Raw genomic sequence first — 21,852 nt, 5'->3', positions numbered from 1 at the left:
CACTGTTCTAACTATGTCCTTGGAACTTTACAGAGTCATAAAGTTTTTAAAAAACAAACTTAGTTTTAGAACTTGTAATCTATGTACTTAAAACATTACACACTTTTCCTTGATTACTGAAGTCCATTGCTGGGAAAATAAGAAAATTTAAAAATAAGTAAGTATAAAAAAGAAAACTAGTATTTTTTAAAATGATTGTCACATTTAAAACAAAAATTGTTCTTTTTTTTTTTTAAATTAACTGCATAAAGCAGCTAAAGTTTAACTTTTAAAATAGCCTCTGTGCTGTAGATATGAAAAGCCCATAGTTTGCACTTGACAGTTTCAAGGGGTATGGATTTCATTATTGGTTTTATGGTCCATGAAGACAAGTTGTAATCAAAATGGGCAGAAAACCAACTTTTTCTGACTCTTTCCATTTTCAGCATTTTCTAACAACACATTATTTTCTCGTCTTCCACAAACATATTCTTCCAGACCACTTCTGAAATCCTGAGGCTAAAAGGAATAAGGAAACACATAATTAGTTTTCTCAGTCCCTTAAATTCAACTTGTGCAGTTGAACATTTGTGTGTGACTTATTACGATTTTTGACTTAAAAATCCTTCTCATGATCACAAGCCAGATTGGGGGAAAAGAAAACAAAAACAAACGAACTTACCTCACCTTTTTCAACAGAGGGAGGAGCAAAAGTCATTTTTATGGGAAAACTGGCCAGACTGTGCCACTCCTATCAAAGAGAAACTTTAATCAATTACAGAATTTCTTTTTTGGTGAATCTCAAGTGCTGCTTTTACTGTTTTTGATTCCAAATGAGAATATACGTTTTTCTGTGTTTGATGTGCTGTGTAAGATCTGGTAAGATATTGAATAATAATCTATCTCTAAAATTACACAATAAAATAATTAGTATAGTTTATATTCTAGATAAAGAATGTTATTTTGTAATATCATTGTATATCTTATACTGTGATTCTGGGCCTTACTTATGTGAAGCTAGATTCCTAAGGAGAATTGTATGTATAAATGTGTGTGTGTATGTATGTGTGTTTGGTAAATTGAAGTTCTATAGTGTACTTATTTTTCAGACAATTACTAGCTAGTATACCTTTTAAGAAGAATTTAAATAAGAAATAAGAAATAAGAAATAAGAATTTAAATAAGAAATTCAGTAGTAGAGAAATTAATTCAGGTTTGAATTGTCATGACTTAATAAATATTTGCTTCACTTTTGTTTGTTCAAATAGCATTATTTTGAGGAACATTTCTAATAGGTAAATTACCCATTGCAAAGTAAAAATAAAGATAGATTCCAATATTTCTAATAATTTAAACTAAAGCAAGTTTATGTTGATGAGGTAGAACTTTAGTCTTTTGTTTTCTGACTTATAACAATAATTTTAGTAATATCCTTTACTACTTCATAGTATAATAAAGCAGAACGACTCGTACTGCCATTAAATTAGAATTACTTGTTGGTTATGGTCGAGCAAGCAGAAATATTTTATTGTAATAAATACAGCAGTAAATTTTAAATTCAAAATGATTAGTATTCCATGGAGCAAGTGATTTTCTTTATGTTTCAAATGTGTCTCAAACAGTTCCTAAATGTGCACGCAAGGAAAACACTTTTAAAGTCAATTAGTAATTAATATTATTTGTCATAATTTTATTTGGATAATAATTAGATCATTTTATATAATTCACACAGTTCTGTACAGTTTATACTTTACATTTTACTTTTTTAAAGTTTTTGAATACATATTTGTGTGAAGTGTAATATTAGCACTTCAATTTGAAACCACAGAAATTTTGAATTTAGATGTAATTTGCATGTGTAATAATACACTATCATTTTGAATTTTTTCAATCATTTAAAAATCAAAGAGCTATTCTTAGATTCCTAACCATATTTGTCTCAAAAAACTTAGTTTACCAGCCACTGTATTCCATAACTTGGTAAAAGTGTTAAATCTATATTTTCTAGCTTTCTTACTTCTCAGTTGACAAAAGTGGAATATAGGCATTTGGATACATTTTTCTGTAACCATATAACTGTGCTAGAATACGTGGGACTCTTGCTTCAAGCAAATTGTTATGCTTAACTGGAGATAAGTCATGAAGTTCTATTTAGCCACATTTTGAGTAGAAGCAGTATACAAAGACATACAATTTTAGTATTCTGTTTAGAGGGCCATGATCTTTCCCAAACTCTTGATATTCTGAGCCTACTCTCTCAACAAAATACTTATATTTGTCTAAATTGATTTTATCAATCTATTTTCAATAGTACTTTATTTATAGTGACTTACTTAAACTAGGTAACTACAAACAACATTAATTAATATAGTGATCTCTTAAGTACAAGGGTGACCTAAAATAACATGGAATTTGAAAAATACAACACCTGTTTCATGTCCAACAACTTGTGCTCTGGGGCCAACTTACTTAACCTTGTAACTAGGTAACATAACTGAAATGAACCTCAGTTTCCTCACTTCAAAATGGAAATAATAGTGGGAGTACTATATCATTGTATTGGGAAGTTCAGAGGAGATAACATCAATATGCTATTTGGCCAATTATAAAGCCATATCAATCACATTAGAATAATCTACTCTGTTTTCTCCATGTCACTTTGCTTTCATTCTTTAGACAATTCCGGATGTAGGTCCTATCTATTCATTTTTCATGCAATACTTTTTTCAGAGGGTTACCCATGGAAAAATTCAAAGTTGTCTTCCAAATCAGCATCATTGGGAATTGGCCAAGTCAACTATATTCTAAACACATTTCCCAGTCAGCTTTCTAGATAAGGTAATGAGATATTTTTTAAGCCACTGCTGAACAATTCCTGGTTCTAAGACTTGTTAATGGCTACTTTAATTTGCTTAGGTAGTCACATTTGTTCTCAAACATTTTCCACATATTTCCATCAATGAAATTGTTACTGGTTAAGTATCTTGATTTCTTATGACATGTTAAGTCTGTGTATTTTCTAAATATGCTTTGATTGTTTGAGAATAAGAGTTAAAATCATTTTTTGTCTTTGGTTGGAGACACGGTTCAATTTGGTGGAGTAATTACATAGCAGGCACAAAATCTATTTGTGCTTGGAAAAATATTTTTGTTTGTCTTACTGATGTGTCACTAGCCTGCACAGACTTTAAACTTATTTCTATAGTTTTATGTTTTAACCAGCTGTAATATCAAACAAACCTCCATTTTGGAAGTGAGTAAATTGCTTTGTGTCTGTGATTCTGTTCTCTAAAGGGTCTTTATTTTTACAATTCACAAATGAGCTACTGATCTGATAGGGACTTATTTATGGTGCTCAAATATTTATATACCTTAGCCCATAAATATGATGCTCATACATTTTATATTTTAATCAGATACTCCTTGTTGCCTAGGTCTTTTGATAGCAATAACAATGTGCTTTTATTTGCTTTTGGTTTTCTTTTTCTTTTTGGCGGTACGGGGGGTGAATTTGGGTCCTGAAGCTTGCCATACTGGATTATATATCTTGGAGACTTTTGGTATCCAACTATCATATACAAAACAATGGAAGGGAAAGGTAATATAAAATAGCATAAAACTTGGTTTAGAGTGATTTCTAAATAATCATCAGTTATTATTACTATTGATATTGTTATTAACAACCCATGTTGTTTTCAAAAATGGGGAAAAGGAAGGAAATTTTATGCTTACTTTTGGGAATAAGAGTGTCATTTACAGATATTATCAGGATATATGTGAGAATCAATACCTTCTTTGTTTTCACTTTTTAACATGTATTTTTTCTTACACAGTATACATCCCTTTTCTTTCAAGTCTTGTTGATTTCATGATTTCTCCTTCTCCTCCTCATACCTCCTGCTCCTCCTCATACCTCCTCTTAGCTCCTCATACCTCCTCCTCCTCCTCCTGCTCCTCCTCCTCTTCCTCCTCCTCCCTCCTCCTCCTCCTCCTCCTCTTCCTCCTCCTCCCTCCTCCTCCTCCTCCTCCTCCCTCCTCCTCCTTCTTGTTTTACTATTGTGGAAATCAAGTTTTACCACTATGGAAAGCATCTTCTCTCCTCTTCCTCCATTATTTATTATTTTGTTATTATTATGAGTATCTTTAGGAAGTTGTTCAAAGGAATTTCCACTTAAAATAATTTGTGAATAGAATATATCTACATTAATGTCATCTTTTATAACATTCTCATCCATGTAGGATATACATTGGATTCTTGGCTGCATTTCCCCCTACCCCCCTTCTCTTCATTTGTCCGTTACTTTCCTCTTGACCCCATCTCTCCTGTTTTGAGGACTTGCTTCTTGTTTTTTTTTTTTTTTTGCTGAGCTCTGATTTTGGCTTTCTAAACACTTAGACTATTTAACATATTTCCATTAATATATCTATATTAACTGAATACTTATGAATTTGTAAGCTAAATCAAGCTTCCACATGCAAAGAAAAGCATGGATCCTTTGTAAGCCTGACTTACTTCACTTAACATATTTTTTCCCAAGACTTCCCATAACTTTACAAATGGCCTAATACCATTCTTTTTATTGGATGAATAAAATTCTATTGCATATATAAATACCACATTTTCTTGATCCACTCATCGAGTGAGTGGCATCCGGGCTGATTCCATACTTTGGTTATGGCGAACACTGCAGTAAACATGGTTGTGCTAGTGGCTTTATTGTATTCTAGTTTATATACACACACACACACACATACACACACACACATTTTCTCAGGAGTTGCATCTTAAGGGTAGTTTCTATGTTTACTTTTTGAGTAACCTCCACACTGCTTTCCATAGTGGTAAAACAAGTTTACATTCCCCCCAATAGTATATTAGGGTTCCCTTTTGTCAGCATCCTTGACAGTGTCTGTGGTTATCTTACTGATAATGGCTGTTCTAACTAGTGTGAGGTGAAATGCCCTGAGGACCCTCTGTTTCTGGTTTGGAAGAGTGATTGGCAAAAATTTGGAAGAACAAAGGAGCCACGGAAAATTGGGCAGACTGGCAGACAAGTACAATGTTATAGTTCAAGAGAAAACAGTCTGGTTAATTATTCTAGTAGATGTTTAAGATGACAATATGTAATAATGATGTACATTTCACTGAATATAGAGAAAAGAATCTTGACAGTTGCCATCACAAAGTAATGATAATTAAATTGAGATGATGAATATGTGAATTCTTCTAGTATGATCATTATATACTGTTGAAACACGACACAGAAACACATAAACATGTACAGCTATGATTATTTATATAAAAAAGGAGATAATGAAATAATATTAAAAAAATTAGGAAACGGTAGATCAGAGCAGGAGAGTGAGATGAGATTCTTAGAGTCACCAAAGAAGTTGGGGAGGGGCCCGAGCTGCCCATGTCCCAGGAACTGTCCACATTTCAAGATGGTTTTTATTTTCCTGATGTGTTTCACACTTCACACTATGGTAAATTATAATGGAAATACATTGTGGAGACCCAGCTGGACAACATAGAACACTTATTCTTAACTCTCTTCACATGTCTTGAACATTAATTAAATTTTTTACCTTATTGCTTCTGTAATTTGAAACCTGGCATTGCCGTCAGCATTCTTTCCCAGAGTGAACTCTTTTGAGATTACTGGCAGTCTCACACTCTTCCTACATAGTAGGCAATCAGATCCCATATTATCTATCTGCACCTGAATTTCTAATCACATCAGAGTTATTAAACCTCATTCCCAGAACTTCTATTTGTCCTATTTTCAAATAAGACATTAACACTTTTTAAAAATCTAGTTTAGATCAAAACAGCTTCTTGCTGTTATTAGTTTGGTATTTTTATTTTAATTAAATTATTTGACTTATTATAAATCGAATGAATGAAAATTTTATATCCACAAATGTAAGGAAATATTAAAATAATGAAGAGAATGCACCCAAAGCACAGATAAATAACATATTACTATGATATTAACATTATCACAAAGTGCATGTAAGTGTCTGTAACCTTTTTCTCTTTGTCTTTATTTGTACCCTATTATATCTTCTTATCTCTGTATGACTTCTAGAATTGTTCAGCTTCCAGCCTCTGTGGCTTCTGTTTGCATTGGTATATATAAAGCAGCAGACATAAGGAAACTGCTCTGTAGGTTTCTTTTCTTTTCTTTTTTTTTTTTTTTTTTTTTTTTGTCGGTCGTGGGGCTTGAACTCTGGGCCTGGGCGCTGTCCCTCAGCTCTTCAGCTCAACGCGAGAGCGCTCTACCACTTGAGCTACAGCACCACTTCCGGTTTTCTGGTGGTTTATTGGAGATAAGAGTCTCACATACTTTCCTGCTCGGGCTGGCTTTGAACCGCGATCCTCAGATCTCAGCCTCCTGAGTAGCTAGGATTACAGGCATAAGCCACCAGCGCCTGGCTTTGCTCTGTAGGTTTCTAAGATCTCCTGCACAGTGTCTTCCTCTCTAGGATTTGACTATTCAAATTCCAGTTATTTGAGCTTTCCCAAACCTCAATTTTTCTTGCCTAATGTGGCAAAATGAGCTATGTTTTCTATACTTTTACCCTTTCTTGTACTATACTCTAGAAACTACATCCACCAGAAACCTCTTAGAAAATAGGACTTAAGTATTTTATTTTATTTTCTCTTTTTTCAGAGGAGAAGGTTTCCAATGTTGAAAATTTTATATTCTGTATGTTTTATTCAGTGTATTTAGTTGTTTACAGAAACCAGAACATAAAAAATACTTTATTTAGTGTTTTATTTTTTAAAATTTTATTTTATTGTAAAGATGCTGTACAGAGGGGTTAGAGATACACAAGTAAGGAAAGGAATACATTTCTTGTCCAACTTTGTTTCTCCCTCCTTTGTTTTGCTCCTACCATCCCTTCTCTCCCCACCTTCCCTACTCCTCCCCACCCCAAGTTGTAAAATTCATTTCCAACACAGTGTCTTGTGAGTCTCATTGCTGCAATGGGTCATCTTTTCAGAACTGAAATTTAACTGCATAAAAAAAGCTGTGTACAGCTCCTTTCTGATGTACTTTGTTACTGACGACAAGAGTTACATCTTTATATATTTTGTCCCCATTAGCATACTGTTGTAATTATCTTTGTGCACTTTTAAATCCTTTAGAAAATATAAAATGAGGAGGTAAATAATAATTGCAGCAATATTGTTTTCTATGTTTATCATCTGTCTTTACCAGAGACTTTGTATTTTTATATGACTTCACTACAGTTTAGTGTTTTCATCTCAACCTGCAGACTCTTACTAGTATTTCATATGAGGTAGATCTGGTGGGAATGAATTTTCAGCTCTAATTAGTTTGGAAATATTTAAGTTCTTTCTTCTTTGAAGGATAATTTTTACAAGGATTCCTTTACACTGAAATTTTTATTTTTCCCTCTACTCTTAAAATCTAGCAGAATTAAATCAATTTAATAGTCTGTACATGTGTAACAACTACATTAGTTTAACTTTTTGTAGTGCTTGATAGCTTTCATTTTTATTCTCTCTACTTAATATATAACCCCTGTTTGCACTGTATTTGATTCCCATGTCCTGCATCTTGTATACACATTTTTTTTCTAATTTGGGGAGGGGAAGGGAAATAACAAAATCCTGAAATAAGGATATAGATTGACCCATTGTAACAATGTGATGTACAAGACACTATGTTGAAAATGAACTTTACAACTTGGGGCGGGGGAGGGAGGAATTGGGGAAGTGGGGAGTGAAGGCATGGTAGGGGAAAAACAAAGGAGGAGGTGACCATGCTCAATAGGAAATGTATTTATCACCTTACTCACGTAACTGTAACCCCTCTGTATTTTTACAATAAAAATATATACAAAAAAGAAATAAAAAGTAAAATATTACAATAAAAAAGCAAAAGAAAAGAAAAATGAAATGTAATCCATTTGGTATTTGATGTGAAGCCTTACTGCTCCTATTTGTGGATTCATGAGGGATTTGTATAAGGAGCACTGCTGCTTTTGTTGGGTTCACTAGTAGCCCCTGCTGTTGACTAGCTAGCAGGTAGCTTGGCTCACTAGCAACAACCCCAGTTTAGGCTCTTTCATACCAGTCTCTCATCTTCCAGCAGGCTGGATAGGATTGCTCTCAGAGTGATGGCAAATGCACTGGAGATCAAGGCCCTAGCAAGCCACAAGTCAAGCTTCTGCTTGTTTCAGATCTCTTAGATCCTTATTTTTCAAAGCAATCACTCATGGAAGAATGGGATATCACTCCACTTTGAGTTTCAGGCCAGTGGCATGAATTCAGAAATAGGTGATGAACTGGAGCTGTTATATCAGGATAATATACTAACCTAGGTTCCTTTATTTTCTGAAGACTAAATTAACCTTTCTGTTGAAAAGCTTCTCTTTCTATTTTAAATATCTTCTTTTCTAATTTTTTGGTGCAAAAGATGTATTTCCTCCTTATTTAATATCACATCAGTTTATATAGTTATATAACTTTGCATATCATATTCATGTTTTATCTATTAAAATATCATCTTGCTTTATGCTTTCTACTTTCTATTGTTCCTTTTTAAATTTTCTTATCGATTGTGTACATGTGTATCTACATATGTATGTGCATGTGTGTTTACGTATGTGTGTGCACGTGTGCATGTTTGTATATGCACTGTTGCTTAGACTTTTATATTTTTTAGTGAGTAGAATTTAATGTGTACTGTTTTTTGTTTGTTTGTGCTGGTTCCGGGACTTGAACTCAGGGCATGAATTCTGTCCCTGAGGTTTTTGGCTTGAGGTTAGTATTGTCACACTTGAGCCACAGCTCCACTTCCAACTTTTTTTGGATGGTTAATTGGAGATGAGAATCTCACAGACTTTCCTGCTGGAGCTGGCTTTGAATCACTATCTCTACATATCATCTCAACCTCCTAAGTAGCTAGAATTACAGGTGTGTGGTGCCTGAATTGTGTACTGTTTAATAGCAGTCCACATGCACAGTTTTCCATATAGTGTTAAAGCACTACCAATCTATTTTTGGAGTGCTTTCCAACATGCCTACTTCTATAAAGCCTGGTCTACATTCTTGGGCATGGAAGAATGACTTTTGTCATTGCCTTTCTGTTTTATAATATTTAACCATGAGGCATTATTTGACTTACTTCAACCCTTGTTATTTTCTCAGACTGTGCCTCTCTATTAATAAATCTCTATTAATAAATCAAACATTCCTATTTAAAAGTGATCATGTCAGGAGGCACACCATATTCTTTTTTTTTTTTTACCTTCAACGGTCCATTTTATTATAAAGGGTATTCTATATGAGTGATATCTTTCAAGAAAGTTACCGAATTATTATATCACAAATCTTTAAAGTTAGAATATGGCATTCATTACTCTTTTATCTGTCCAATCTACTGTTTTAGAAGAAAAATATGAAGCCATCATTGCTCCATTCCTCAATGTGTAACCTGGATTTTCTACCTTGATATTTTTAGGATACTTTAATCTTTCATGGAAAGCCAAACAAGTATCTAGGAAGTTTATCGGTGAGTCTGATTAACTGACTTCCTCTGTGTTGTGGTGAACCTATTCAATTTGCAAATTCCAGCATGAAAAATTATTTTCTTAATTACTGTAGCTGCTACCTTCTTCTCTCCATCAAAATTACTGCCTTCAGGAACAGCAACAACTTTTAATTTGCATAATTCTCTGTTTTTCACCTAAGTTTTCCTTCATAATTTTGACACCTTTCTTTATTGCTTACTATAAGATGAAGTCTGCATGTTAAAGCATTCGTGTATGATTTATTCTGCTATTTCATTTTTAAAATTTTCCTGAACTGAAATATTTCATCATTTTATTCTTCATCTGATCCTGTTACCTTTTTTCTATAATAAAGAGTTCTCTTTATTACCTCCTTCTCCTGCTTTGAAATAATATTTTTCTTATGTCCCAATGAAGATATTCTAGAGTTTTCTACAATAACTTCTACATCTAGTAATCAAGTATAGATTTCTGCTGAGGGTTTAGGGTAATTATTTGTTTCCGTTTTTTTTTAAATCACAGAGAACCCACTGTTTGTTTCCTGTGGTCAAGTAAAATCTATTTGGGCTTGAAGCAGACCAGCAGTTTGATTTGTTGACTGTATTTGGCCCTTGTTCATGTTTCAGCTGATAAGGCAGATGACATGATTCTCTATAAAATTTGCAAAGTGTAGGAAGCATTTATAGGTACCATGGTTCATTCCATTATTCAATTACTTATCCTCTGGTACTTCAAAGAGATGCAGTATCAAGGTTTTAAGTATTCTAAGTATAGCTCCTGGGAATAGAGTGCAGGCCTTGAGTCTCCTTCACTGTCTTCCTTTGTGTTCCTGTAAATATTTGTGACAACACTGTATGTATAGTTTTAAAATTAGACTTATTATAAGAGATATAATATATTATGCCCACTATTAAAATATTTATTAGTTCATTTCTTGTATTTGATTTGTGATGCATTTGAAAAGTATAATTGCTGAGAAATACATGAATACTTTTGTAAGCTTTTGAAATGCATTTGAAAATTCCTTTCCTGTATACTCTTAATAATCGAAGTTCCAAAAGAAATATGAATATGGACTCTCATAAAAATCAATTGGAAATAAATCTTTTGGGATATTGTGATTATAAAAATTTCTACTCTGGAGGCTGGGAAGGTGGCTCAGTGGTAGAGCGCTTGCCTTGCATGCTCGAGTCCCTGGGTTTGATTCCTCAGCACCACATAAGAAAAAAGCCAGAAGTGGCGCTGTGGCTCAAGTGGTAGAGCACTAGCCTTGAGCTGAAGAGCTGAGGGACAGCGCCCAGGCCCAGAGTTCAGGCCCCACGACCGGACCCCCCCCCCAAAAAAAGAAAAATTTCTACTCTGAAAATCAATGAAAAACAAATTAAAAAAATATTTTTCCATTACTATCTGTCTTTTTCAGTTATTTCATTCTCTGTCCCACTTCCTTCTGAGATAGATAAATTATTAGGAGTTGCTAGGTACATTGACTATATATTTCTACATCAATATAAAATAATATATAAAGTATTTTACATTTTTGTGCCATTATACACAGTCCTATGATTAATATATTTGTACAGAAAATTCTTAAAAATATAAATATTTTAAAGATATGTACATATTGTACATATACACAGACACACAAATATAAAATTTTCAAAGCAATATTGTTTCAGTTTATGATCTTCATATTCTTAAATGTGAGTGCTTGTTATGTTTATCCTCAGAAATCTTATTACACTTGCATTTTTATTGAGACACAGGATCTTGTTATGTAGCGTAGGCTGAAATCAATCTTATTGTCTCAGCCTCTCAACTGGTAGGACTTCTTTAATTATTTCTTGTTTATTTGAAGGATTTCTTTATACTGTACATTTTAAAACTCTGACATAGTAAGTGATATCATTTGTTCAAATTTGTATTCTTTTGAGAAATTGTGAGGTAAAGAGAATTTTTCTGTCTTGGTGCCAGTGACTTACGACGGCAATCCTAGCTACTCATTAGGTTGAGACCTGAAGATCTCAGCCAACCCAGGCAGGAATGTCCATGAGACTCCAATCTCCAATAAACTACTAAAAATAAAAGCTAGAAGTAGAACCTGTAGCTCAAATAGTAGAACAGTAACCTTGAGCAAAACAAAACAAAACAACCACCACCACCACCAAAACCAAAACCCAAACCAAAAACTCTGGGACAGCACTCAGGCCCTGAGTTCGTTTCAGGACCTACATATGAGAAAGTAGACAGAGAGAGAGACTGAGACAGTTACGGAGGCTTTTTTCATTATATATGAGCACATATGATGCACATATGATTATATATCTATATATACATATGTGTATATATGATTATATATGAGTACATCTTAAAACTTTTGTTAATATTCATAATTAATTTATCTCCTTTTATTGGCAGATTTGTAAACTTCCTTTAGAAATGCATTCTTTCATGCCATTTTTATCAAAGAGAAAGTAGATTACTTTCCAACTTGAAGTGATTTACATTTTGGTAAGAATGTGGCCTTTTGGGAGGAGTGCAGTGGCTGATGACTGTAACCCAGAGTACAGGGAGGAGAGAATCAGGAGGATCATAGTTTGAGGTTGAGCTCAGGCAAAAAATATGTCATAAGAACCCTTCCCAAACAATAAAAAGCCTGGTGTGTTGGTACCTGGCTGTCACCTCAGATAACTGAGAAGTTCACATAGAAGGATCAAAGTGCAGGCTTTCCTGTACAAAAATAGTAAGCCAGGACTATAAGTCGAGTGGTAGAACAGCTACCTGGCAAGAAAAAGGCCCAGAGTTCAAACCTCAGTATTGCCCCAATTAAATATAAAAAAAAGAAAAAAAAATGGCTTTTTGAAAGTGTGAAATTTTTGTTGTTGTTTACAAATAAGATTAGGTTTTCATTTTTGATAAGTGTATTTGGATATTTTTGCAATTGACTCGTGAGAAATGTTGTATAGAGTGCCTTGGTTTACCGTTCTATTTGTTAGGAGCCCCATTGCTACTTTCTGTTTTGGTCAGATTAAAAAAGGTCTTGTGCATTTATTCATGTTTTTATTTTTCACTTATTTTTAAAAATTATTTCTAGTTCATCAAGCCTTTTATCCTAAGCCATGTATTGAAGTTACTCAGTGAGTGATATGAAAGTGATAATGAAGTGAAACCCTCTATCTCTCAAGTTCACGTCTATACTTTTAACAGCATCAAGGATCCAATATTATCTTCATATTTATCTTGACTTTTTTTTTCTGATTTCAGAAAATAAAAGACCATGCCTTGAATTCTCCAACCTAAATGTAAAGGATTCTTTAAAAGATCTGTTTGTCCCCAAAATAAAAATCATTCTGATGATGTATACAAGGAACAATCTAAAATGTGCAGAACCACTTTTTGAGCATAATAATTCGCTTAACATTAATTTCAACATACAAAAGAAAACAGTTTGGATCATTCATGGATACAGACCGCTGGGCTCTACCCCATCATGGCTTCAAAAGTTTCTGAGGATTTTGTTGAATGAAGAAGATGCTAATGTAATTGTAGTGGACTGGAACCAGGGTGCTACAACTTTTATTTACAATCGAGCAGTAAAAAACACCAGAAAAGTTGCTGAGAGTTTGAGTGAAGCCATTCTAAATCTTTTAGTAAGTCTGGAATTTTTATGTATTGTATTTGTTATGTAAGGAATGTTAAACTATACACCAACGTGGTGATACATTTAATCACTTTTTGTAGTATTTAGCATTATTACTTTAATATGCTGCTTCGTACAGTTTTGTTTTCTTGCTTCAAATGATAGCTATGTACCTGAATATCCCCTGTCTCATTTTTTAATTATCTTAAAATACCAGTTATTGTTATTACTCACTTTTTAAAAAATATTGTTAGAATTTATAAATTCTTTGTAAGTCTCCCATATTGAACCAAGAATAAAGTGGTATTTGTATAGAGTGAGACAGGAGGATAATCTGTATAATTATTTCTTTATTTCTCTTGCTTTATTGATGGTACTGAGGTTTGAACTCAGGGCTGTACTTGCTAGGCACACACTATACCACTTAAGCCTCTGATCAGAATGGCTTTTTCCAAGACTGTATTGTTTTTGTCCACAATCCTCCTATTAATGTGTCCTTTATACCTAGAACGCCAGCTTTCTATTGGTTGAGCTTTTTAGTCATCTCATGCATGCTTTTTTTTTTTTTTTTGCCTAGGTTAGCCTCCAACCAGAATCATCCCAATCTGAACTTTATACACAACTAGGATTATGTTTATGAGACACTACACTTGGCTAATCATTTCATTATTTATATAACTCTTCTAAAGACATGGCTGGCATGTTTGTATTTAATGAAGTGAGTTGTCGTAAATGAAGGGGAAAGTAGCTACTTCTGCCAAACTCAAAGGCCAGTTCCATTCAGGGTTGAAGTGGATCAAATAATCTGAGGCAAGTTCTATGTCATCTGTAGTTTCAGTGACTCTTGGTTACTAAGTTTATGCTTATGGATATTCATGTCTGTCCTAAGACATATGAGTAATTAGAGAAAAAGAATGTTCCATGGGCTTGAAATGGACACTTGAACTGTGTTCTGAAATTCCAAAACTATGCTGATCTTCAGGGAAGATAGCGAATCCAAGAAGTAGGCACATACAGTGCTTAGGATGGGTTCAGAACCTGAGTCACCTACTATCATCTTACTTAATATCTATATACTATATTTCATGACATTTGTGATAAAAACTTTATAATAATGTTTGTTGGGAATATGGTATAAATATTAAATATATGTATATGTGTGTATATGATGAGCCAGTGGGTAAGGCTTAGTAATTATTGAATAATCCAACTTTCATTATCTTTTTCCTGTCTCCAACACTGTAGAAACGCATATCATCTTTGGAAAGGCAGAAGAGATGCATTCTTATTGGTAGTCTATGAAATTGTGATAGTTGATTATTTTTGGAATAAAATTGTCTGTAATAGAAATTTATGCCAATTTATAGAAAGTGTGAGAGTTAAGTAGAGAAATTAAGGAAATACAGCATTAGATATGATTCTCCTTTTGTTTGGAAAGTACTTTTATTAAGGGGAAAGGATAGACAGATCAGTAGCACTGAAGTTTGCAGAAAGAGTTCCTCAGAGTTGAGGGGAAGTTTATGTAGAAAGTTTCTAATTCTAGTTTTCTAATCATATGAAATGTTTCACATCTTCCAATAAGCCTTCTGCCATGGCATTACATAGGCACGACTGTGTTCTTCTTATAAGTCTCCTCTTCCCAATGTAAGCTTATACTAACTACTGCCTCTTTTGTGAGCCTAATGAAACCCTGAAACTTATATTTGAGTCCATCACTGTCCATTTTGATAAGGAAAATATCCCTTAAAATCCATCACCATCATCATCACCATCATCACCATCATCATCATCAACATTTCTGAAGTAAAAAATGATTTATATATTTTCCCAATTTTCCTGTGATTTTTGATACAATATGGTCATACAACAAGACAGGCAGATTAACACACATAATCAAACTGATCTGACCTGTGTCTATCCATGTAAGCTGGTATAACAAAATAATACTGAACGGAAAGTTATTTCTCACAGTTCAGTTGGTTGAGAAATTCAAGAGCAAAGATCTGAAAGAAGTTGGGCTTGCTGACGATCTACTTGCTGATTCATAGATGATGTCTTCTCATGTGTCCTTACATGTGGTAGGGAGCAGATGAACTCCCACAACTTATCTTTTATCAGGCATGACTCCCATACTCGGATACTCTAAACTCATGGCTCACCTTCTCCATATGCCATCATTTTAAGGGCTAAGATTTCAACATACTAACTTTTGGAGAACAAATATATTAGGACAATAGCCACTTGAAAATTCTCTTAAATTATATGTGGCTTTGGACAAGTCTTTAATATGTGAGCCTTTTTTATTAGTACAGTAGGAAATCATTGGAAGTCTTATTTAGTGTTTAATAAGTTCCCTGCTCAATTTTGGAAAACATAATCAAAGTAAATGATTTATAGATAAAGCAGTAATATTAAATGAGACATTTAAGAGCATGTATCAAAGTACCTATCAAAATATAAGTATCTAATAATGCCAAATAATAAGCTAACAATGTCTATCATAATAGTAATAATAAGATTATAATATACACTAAGAATCTAGCAATTTATATTATTATCATTACATACATTGAAAATTAAATGATTAAATGGAATTTTACATATGCCATTCTGCAATAACAAGTCTTTCAGAGTTTTTAAATGAAAGATGAATGATATTATTATAAATGAATAGAGACAAATCACAAGTCTTATGGAACATGTTGGAGAAAGATAAAATTATTTCAAGCCGGGCACGAGTGGCTCACTCCTGTAATCCTAGCTACTCAGGAGGCTGAGATCTGGGGATCACAGTTCAAAGCCAGCCTGGGCAAGAAGTCTGTGAAACTCTTATCTCCAATAAACCACCAGAAAACCAGAAGTGGTGCTGTAGCTCAAGTGGTAGAGTGCTAGCCTTGAGCTGAAGAGCTGAGGGACAGTGCTCAGGCCCAGAGTTCAAGCCCCACGACCAACCAAAACAAACAAACAAACAAAAACAGAGTTGTGAGGTCCCCTTCACTTTATTCAGAAGTGGATTAAAACACAAAAAAATAATGAGTTGTAGAGTGTTGATGTATGAGACATGACTTGTGATTACCCCTAAATGAAAATAATGAACCTCTTTCCATTACAGAAGCATGGGGCATCTCTTGATAATTTTCATCTCATAGGAATGAGCTTAGGAGCTCATATTAGTGGCTTTGTTGGCAAGATGTTTCATGGCCAACTTGGAAGAATAACAGGTAAAATCATTTCTAAATATCAGATGTTATTTTATTTAAAATGTATAGACTCTCCAATTAACAATAGACATATAGTTTTTCCTATATTATATTCAGATAACAACCCTTATTTTAGTTAGAGTTTAGTCTTTTGGGTTCTAAATGCTGAATGAGCATGTGGAAATGAGCTACCTTTGAAGGCCTACCTAAAATGTATGGGTACATTGCTGTAATCACTACAAGAAAACCTGGCTGCTAAATTATTTTTTATTTGTTGGCTAAAATTGGAGTTGTGCATTTATTTTTCACAACCTTTGAGGTATTTTAAGACTTTTAAACATTTTTCTCTAGTGTTAGAAGAAGCAGGAGTTTGCATCTAATTTTTAAGGAACTTCGAATCCTAATTTCCCCTATTGTTATGGAAAAGTTATTCTTGAGAATATTCATTAGCCAAATCAAACCACCATGGTGTTTTTTATTCTTTCTTCTAGTCATGGTGGTAACTTTTATCAGTAGAATACTATCATTCTCCAAATATTTTATGGTTTTTAAGGAATTCTTCATATCTACATTCTTGGAAGATTTGTTTATAATGTCAAGTATTAACAAAAATGTAATAGAATCTTTAGTTAGCTTTCAAAAAAGGGAAAAAGAGCAAGTTATATAAGAAAGTATGTTCACACAATTTTTAGTCTAATGTAATCTTTTAATAAAATAGGCAAAAATTAGGGTTTAAAGGTTTTGTATTAGACTGATTCATAGGAAAGAAAAAGAAATAAATGAGCTGCTCAGTCAAATGACTACATAAAACAAGAAGGTTGTAAGAAGAACAAGATTAAGTTTTACAGTAATTTAAAAATAATTTTTCTTCAATTGTATAGACGTTTTGAAGAATCTGAATATTATCTCCTCTCTACATGTTTTAATAGTCTTGACAAATTCATGGACATGACACTTACTATATATTCATTATTTATATTGTAAGATACTGCAGAAATAAATATCCCAAATCCACAGAATTTTAAGCCTATGTTATTTTCATTACAGTATTTGGAGAAGTCTTGTGAGAAACAAATGATAATACATTTATGTCTTATGCCACAACTCATATAGTTTTTAACATCTAAAAGACCTTTTAGGCCAATCCAGAATGAACTAATAAAGCACAGAGTAATGGAGGACCAAGTGTTATTTATTGTGATATTTTTGGTTTTGTTTTGTGTTTTCTGTAAGAGAAGTTTCATTAAGCACAAACTCATTATAGTTACTACTAATTACTACTTAAAACTCTAAAATACTTTATAATGTCTTGTTAAGGTCTTTCTAGTATGGTTAAATTCTCTAACCTTTGAACATTCAAATAATGAAAAAAATCTTCTATTTTCAAATTTAATTTACCTATGTGTGTGTGGTGATCTTTATGAATATGGGCTTATATGTGTGCATGTATATGTGTACATGTGTGTATATTTTAAATGTAATATTAATGCAAGTGTACCATGAGTCTTCATTACATTAGTAATTTCCTTTTTTTCTTGCCTCAGGTCTTGACCCTGCTGGCCCAAAATTTTCTGGAAAACCACCAAATAGCAGATTAGATTACACTGATGCCAAGTTTGTGGATGTCATTCATTCTGATGCCAAAGGTAACACAGCAAATAATTGGCTCAGTTATTGAAAAGTGAAAAATTGCTGGGCGCCGGTGTAATCACACCTGTAATTCTAGCTACTCAGGAGGTTGAGATCTGAGGATAGAAGTTCAAAGCCAGCAAGGAAGGAAAGTCCATGAGACTCTTATCTCCAATAAACCACTAGAAAACTGGGAGTGGTGCTGTGGCTCAAGCGGTAGAGAGCTCGCCTTGAGCTGAATTGCTGTGGGACAGCACCCAGGCCCAGAGTTCAAGCCTCATGACCAATAACAGCAACAACAAAAAAGTGAAAAATTAACTGTAGACCTTGAGGGAATAGGGATTCTAAGAAGAGAAAGATTATTGGATCTTTCTTAATGAGGCTGTATACTATTCATGATACATTGGGCCTTCAGTTTGCTTTAATCAAGTTACAAAAGGGCCATATGATCATAAACACTGAAATTTTACACAAGACACAGAGAATTCTTTCTGTTCATGCTCTTGACAGTCATTGGCTGTCATGTTTCTTTCCTATGCTTAGTGATTTTTCTAGGTTCCTGTTTTTGTTTGTTTTATTTACTCATTTCTCAAAGAATTAGCTTAACAATGAGTAAAAAATGCAACTTAAAATAGCTTTTATTTTCAATTATAAAATGTAAAGATTAATTTTCAATGAATTTTATATACCTACTTTTATTATTGCTGCTGACATAATAATGTACACTTTGTGATTCTTGGCTACCTCTCCTCCCCCTCCTCTCCCCTTCCACTGCCTTCTCCTCCTCTTGCTCCTCCTTCCTTTCTTTCTCCCTCCCCACTTATTCTTCTTAGGTTTAGGAATTCAAGAGCCATTAGGTCATATAGATTTTTATCCAAATGGAGGAAAAAAACAACCCGGCTGTCCTAAATCAATCTTCTCAGGTATGCGAATCATATTTTCAAATGCTGTACATTTGATTCATCTTGGTCCATGGTTGAGGAGAGTTTGTCAAAGAAAGGGGTAATTCAAGCTTTCTTAATTCATAACATGGATATAACATTTCACCATGATATGACCTGTTAGGTTTGAGTTCCAATGAACTTATTTCATCATTACAAACATTAGGAGACATTTGAAATCATTGAGGAAACACAATCAGCAAAGTCAGGAGACTTTTAACATTTAACAATAAATTTCACATTTACTCTCACCACACTGCCAGATTAGCATATTTATAAACTGCTTGGCACTTGGTTGCCCTGTCCAAGGACAGATGGAGAACTACTACAAACTTGGTGATTTGGTTCACAGTGGCATCTGCTCAGGTTGCCCATGTTCAAAAATTGCAGCTTAGAGAAGTTTAGTCAAAACAACAAGGCTGTGAGGAGCTACGAAAGGAAAGGGAGATCATAAAGTTAAGATGTAGCTCATTTATAGTCACTTGTGACAAATGATGGAAATCTTAAGTGGGAAGATTAAATTAGAAAGGAGAAATTTGTAACTGGGTTAGTCAATAAATACCCCAGCACTTCTGTTACTAAAATTAAGTATCCTTTCTATGTTGTTTATTGCTTTCCAAAATGTAATATTAATCTCATGTTAAACTCAAGGGTTTATACTGGGTGGCTTGAGGTAGAACTTTGTGTTGTAGTCAATACTTCTATAAGTTATGCTTGAAGTAGAACTTTGTGTTATAGTCACTACTTCTATAAGTTATACTTAGGAAAGTAGAACTTAATCTTCTACTTGAACTCCCTTTAATATAACTACAATTATTGTGCTTTTAATTTTCATCCCAAAGGAGTGGAGTATCTTAAATGTGACCACCAGAGAGCAGTTCATCTGTTCTTGGCTGCTTTGGAAACAGACTGCAATTTTATTTCCTTTCCTTGTGGTTCCTACAAAGAGTACAAGAGTAGTTTATGTGTGGACTGTGACAGTTTCATGAAAGACTCCTGTCCACGGCTTGGTAAGAGAGATTGCTACAGTGATGATAAATGCTTTCAAAGATCACTAACAAATGCATTAGTATATGCTGAAAGCTAAACTATGTTTTATATTTGTTAATATGTTAATCACTTCTAGCAATTTACCTGTGGTGAGATAGAGGAAGTATTTATTTTTTCCCCTACTAAAAGTTTATAAGCTGTTCAATGAGAGAAACTTGTCCAACTGTTCTATGCTCTATGTAGTAGGCAATTCCAATGACCCTTGTTCTCGATATTACAAGGAAACCTCACTATCATCCAACTTTGTATCCACTTAAAGAAATTTTCACATTCTTTGCAGAACTGAGAGGTTTGTTTTCCCCCTTGATATTTTGAATAAGAAGTCTTAGGATCAAATAAAGGATGAAGTGAAGCTATGTGATGGTCTACAACTATTTTCAGTGGTTCTCAACAAGAGTCATAAGTCATATGTAGTTCACACTTTGAAGTCCATAAAACTTGGTAAGAGCAGTGAAGCATTATGGCTTCTGAAACCAAATGGCTGTCAATAGGGAATTTGAGAAAAAAGAAATCTACATAAATATAGTATGTGCATAGTCTAAGAAATTGTGTTTTCCAAAAAGAATACAAGGCTGTGGAATGTCATGAACATGTACACATCTGGTCTGCATCATAGGAGGATGTTCCAGAAAGATTTTCAAATCCAAAGAGTTCAAGAAATAAAGAATGATTGTCAAGAATGAGTTGAACCTGACATTTTTTAGAGAGAGGAGTTGTTGTTGTTTTTCAGGAGTAACTACATATGGAGAATATTAGGCAAGGCATGCATTATGTAAATTTTGCCATTCTTTTATTTTTATAGACCTCTTCTGTTCCCAAGTCTGGATGGGTTACTCACTTGCTTTAGCCTTAACTTGAGAATTGCCTTTCTTGGCCTAATATTTTCTTAAATATGACTTAGATTGGATACATGGACTGCTAAAGAGCATAGTGAGAAATAAATTTCAGCCTTTGAATTCTCAATTGACTATTGAGTACTCTTTTCCCTATATTCAAATTTAAAACTTTTGGTGGGAATATAAGAAAAAGAAACACTTGAATTAATTACAGATTTAGGTAATAAATTTTATAAATATCTAAACATGTGATATGTGTTAAATAGTACATATCCCATACATGCAATTATGTTATAGGTAATACATAGTGTATATAGATGCCTTATTGTATTCTTGCATATATTTTATATATTGTATTGGCACATACCCATAATCTTTATGTGACTCTATATATAGTCAATTGGAGGCTCTACAGAGCTAAATTGTATGTTCAAATATATAATATAATTAAATTAATTCTGATAAGATAATTGAAGAGTGTTGTCAATAAAATTTTAAACTCAAAGCAGTGAAATGTGACTCAAACGAGCTGTAGTCCTGTGAGCTATGCTAAATGGACTGTAGTCCTGTGAGATATGCTAAGTTTAGATAGGGTATTTAGGGAGTTAATTTATATATGAATATTGAACTTATATTAAATAAATAGGATGCTGCCTTTCTGAAAAACTGCTTTGTAAGGCATAAAAATCCATGATAATAATAATGATGACAATGGTGGTAATGAGGCAATTTATGTTGAGTTGTTTAGTTTCTTTAATTTTAATTTTTTGTATGTTATTGGAGAGAAGTTCTGTTTCCAGCGTTCTGTTTCTAAAATTTCAGGTTATCAACCTAAACTATGGAAAGGAGATTTAAAAGATTTAAGAAGGGACGGTTTACCTCTGAGGACCACTGCATTTTTAGATACAGCAGGCAAGAGTCCATTCTGTAGTAAGTTGTTAACATTTTTAACACATAAGCAAATTATTTATTCTTCATACACTTCCATTTATGTAAGATATTTTAAATCTCTCAACTTCTATTGTGCTTAT

General features: G+C 33.4%; 1 protein-coding gene across 4 annotated transcripts in view; it reads left to right on the top strand.

Moving 5' to 3' along the window:
* Lipi (lipase I) overlaps window positions 1-21,852 on the top strand; it is a 38,336-nt gene that overhangs the window by 2,338 nt on the left and 14,146 nt on the right. The window contains exons 1-8 of one of the 4 annotated variants that reach the window (XM_070030475.1): window positions 709-858; window positions 9,480-9,530; window positions 12,790-13,175; window positions 16,278-16,386; window positions 17,910-18,011; window positions 18,828-18,917; window positions 19,778-19,945; window positions 21,644-21,751. In XM_070030475.1, the coding sequence (XP_069886576.1) occupies window positions 813-858; window positions 9,480-9,530; window positions 12,790-13,175; window positions 16,278-16,386; window positions 17,910-18,011; window positions 18,828-18,917; window positions 19,778-19,945; window positions 21,644-21,751 (1,060 nt within the window). In that variant the 5' untranslated portion in view covers window positions 709-812. Of the gene's footprint in view, window positions 1-708; window positions 859-9,479; window positions 9,531-12,789; window positions 13,176-16,277; window positions 16,387-17,909; window positions 18,012-18,827; window positions 18,918-19,777; window positions 19,946-21,643; window positions 21,752-21,852 lie in introns of those variants that run through there. The other 3 variants (XM_070030477.1, XM_070030476.1, XM_070030478.1) reach the window with 3 other exon arrangements.

This window comes from Dipodomys merriami, unplaced genomic scaffold (genome assembly GCF_024711535.1).
Source record: "Dipodomys merriami isolate MVZ:Mamm:240054 unplaced genomic scaffold, mDipMer1.0.p SCAF_2, whole genome shotgun sequence".
NCBI classification, from domain to species: domain Eukaryota; kingdom Metazoa; phylum Chordata; class Mammalia; order Rodentia; family Heteromyidae; genus Dipodomys; species Dipodomys merriami.
The sequence above is the reverse complement of the archived record's forward strand: the minus strand, read 5'-3'. Positions and strand labels throughout refer to the sequence as shown.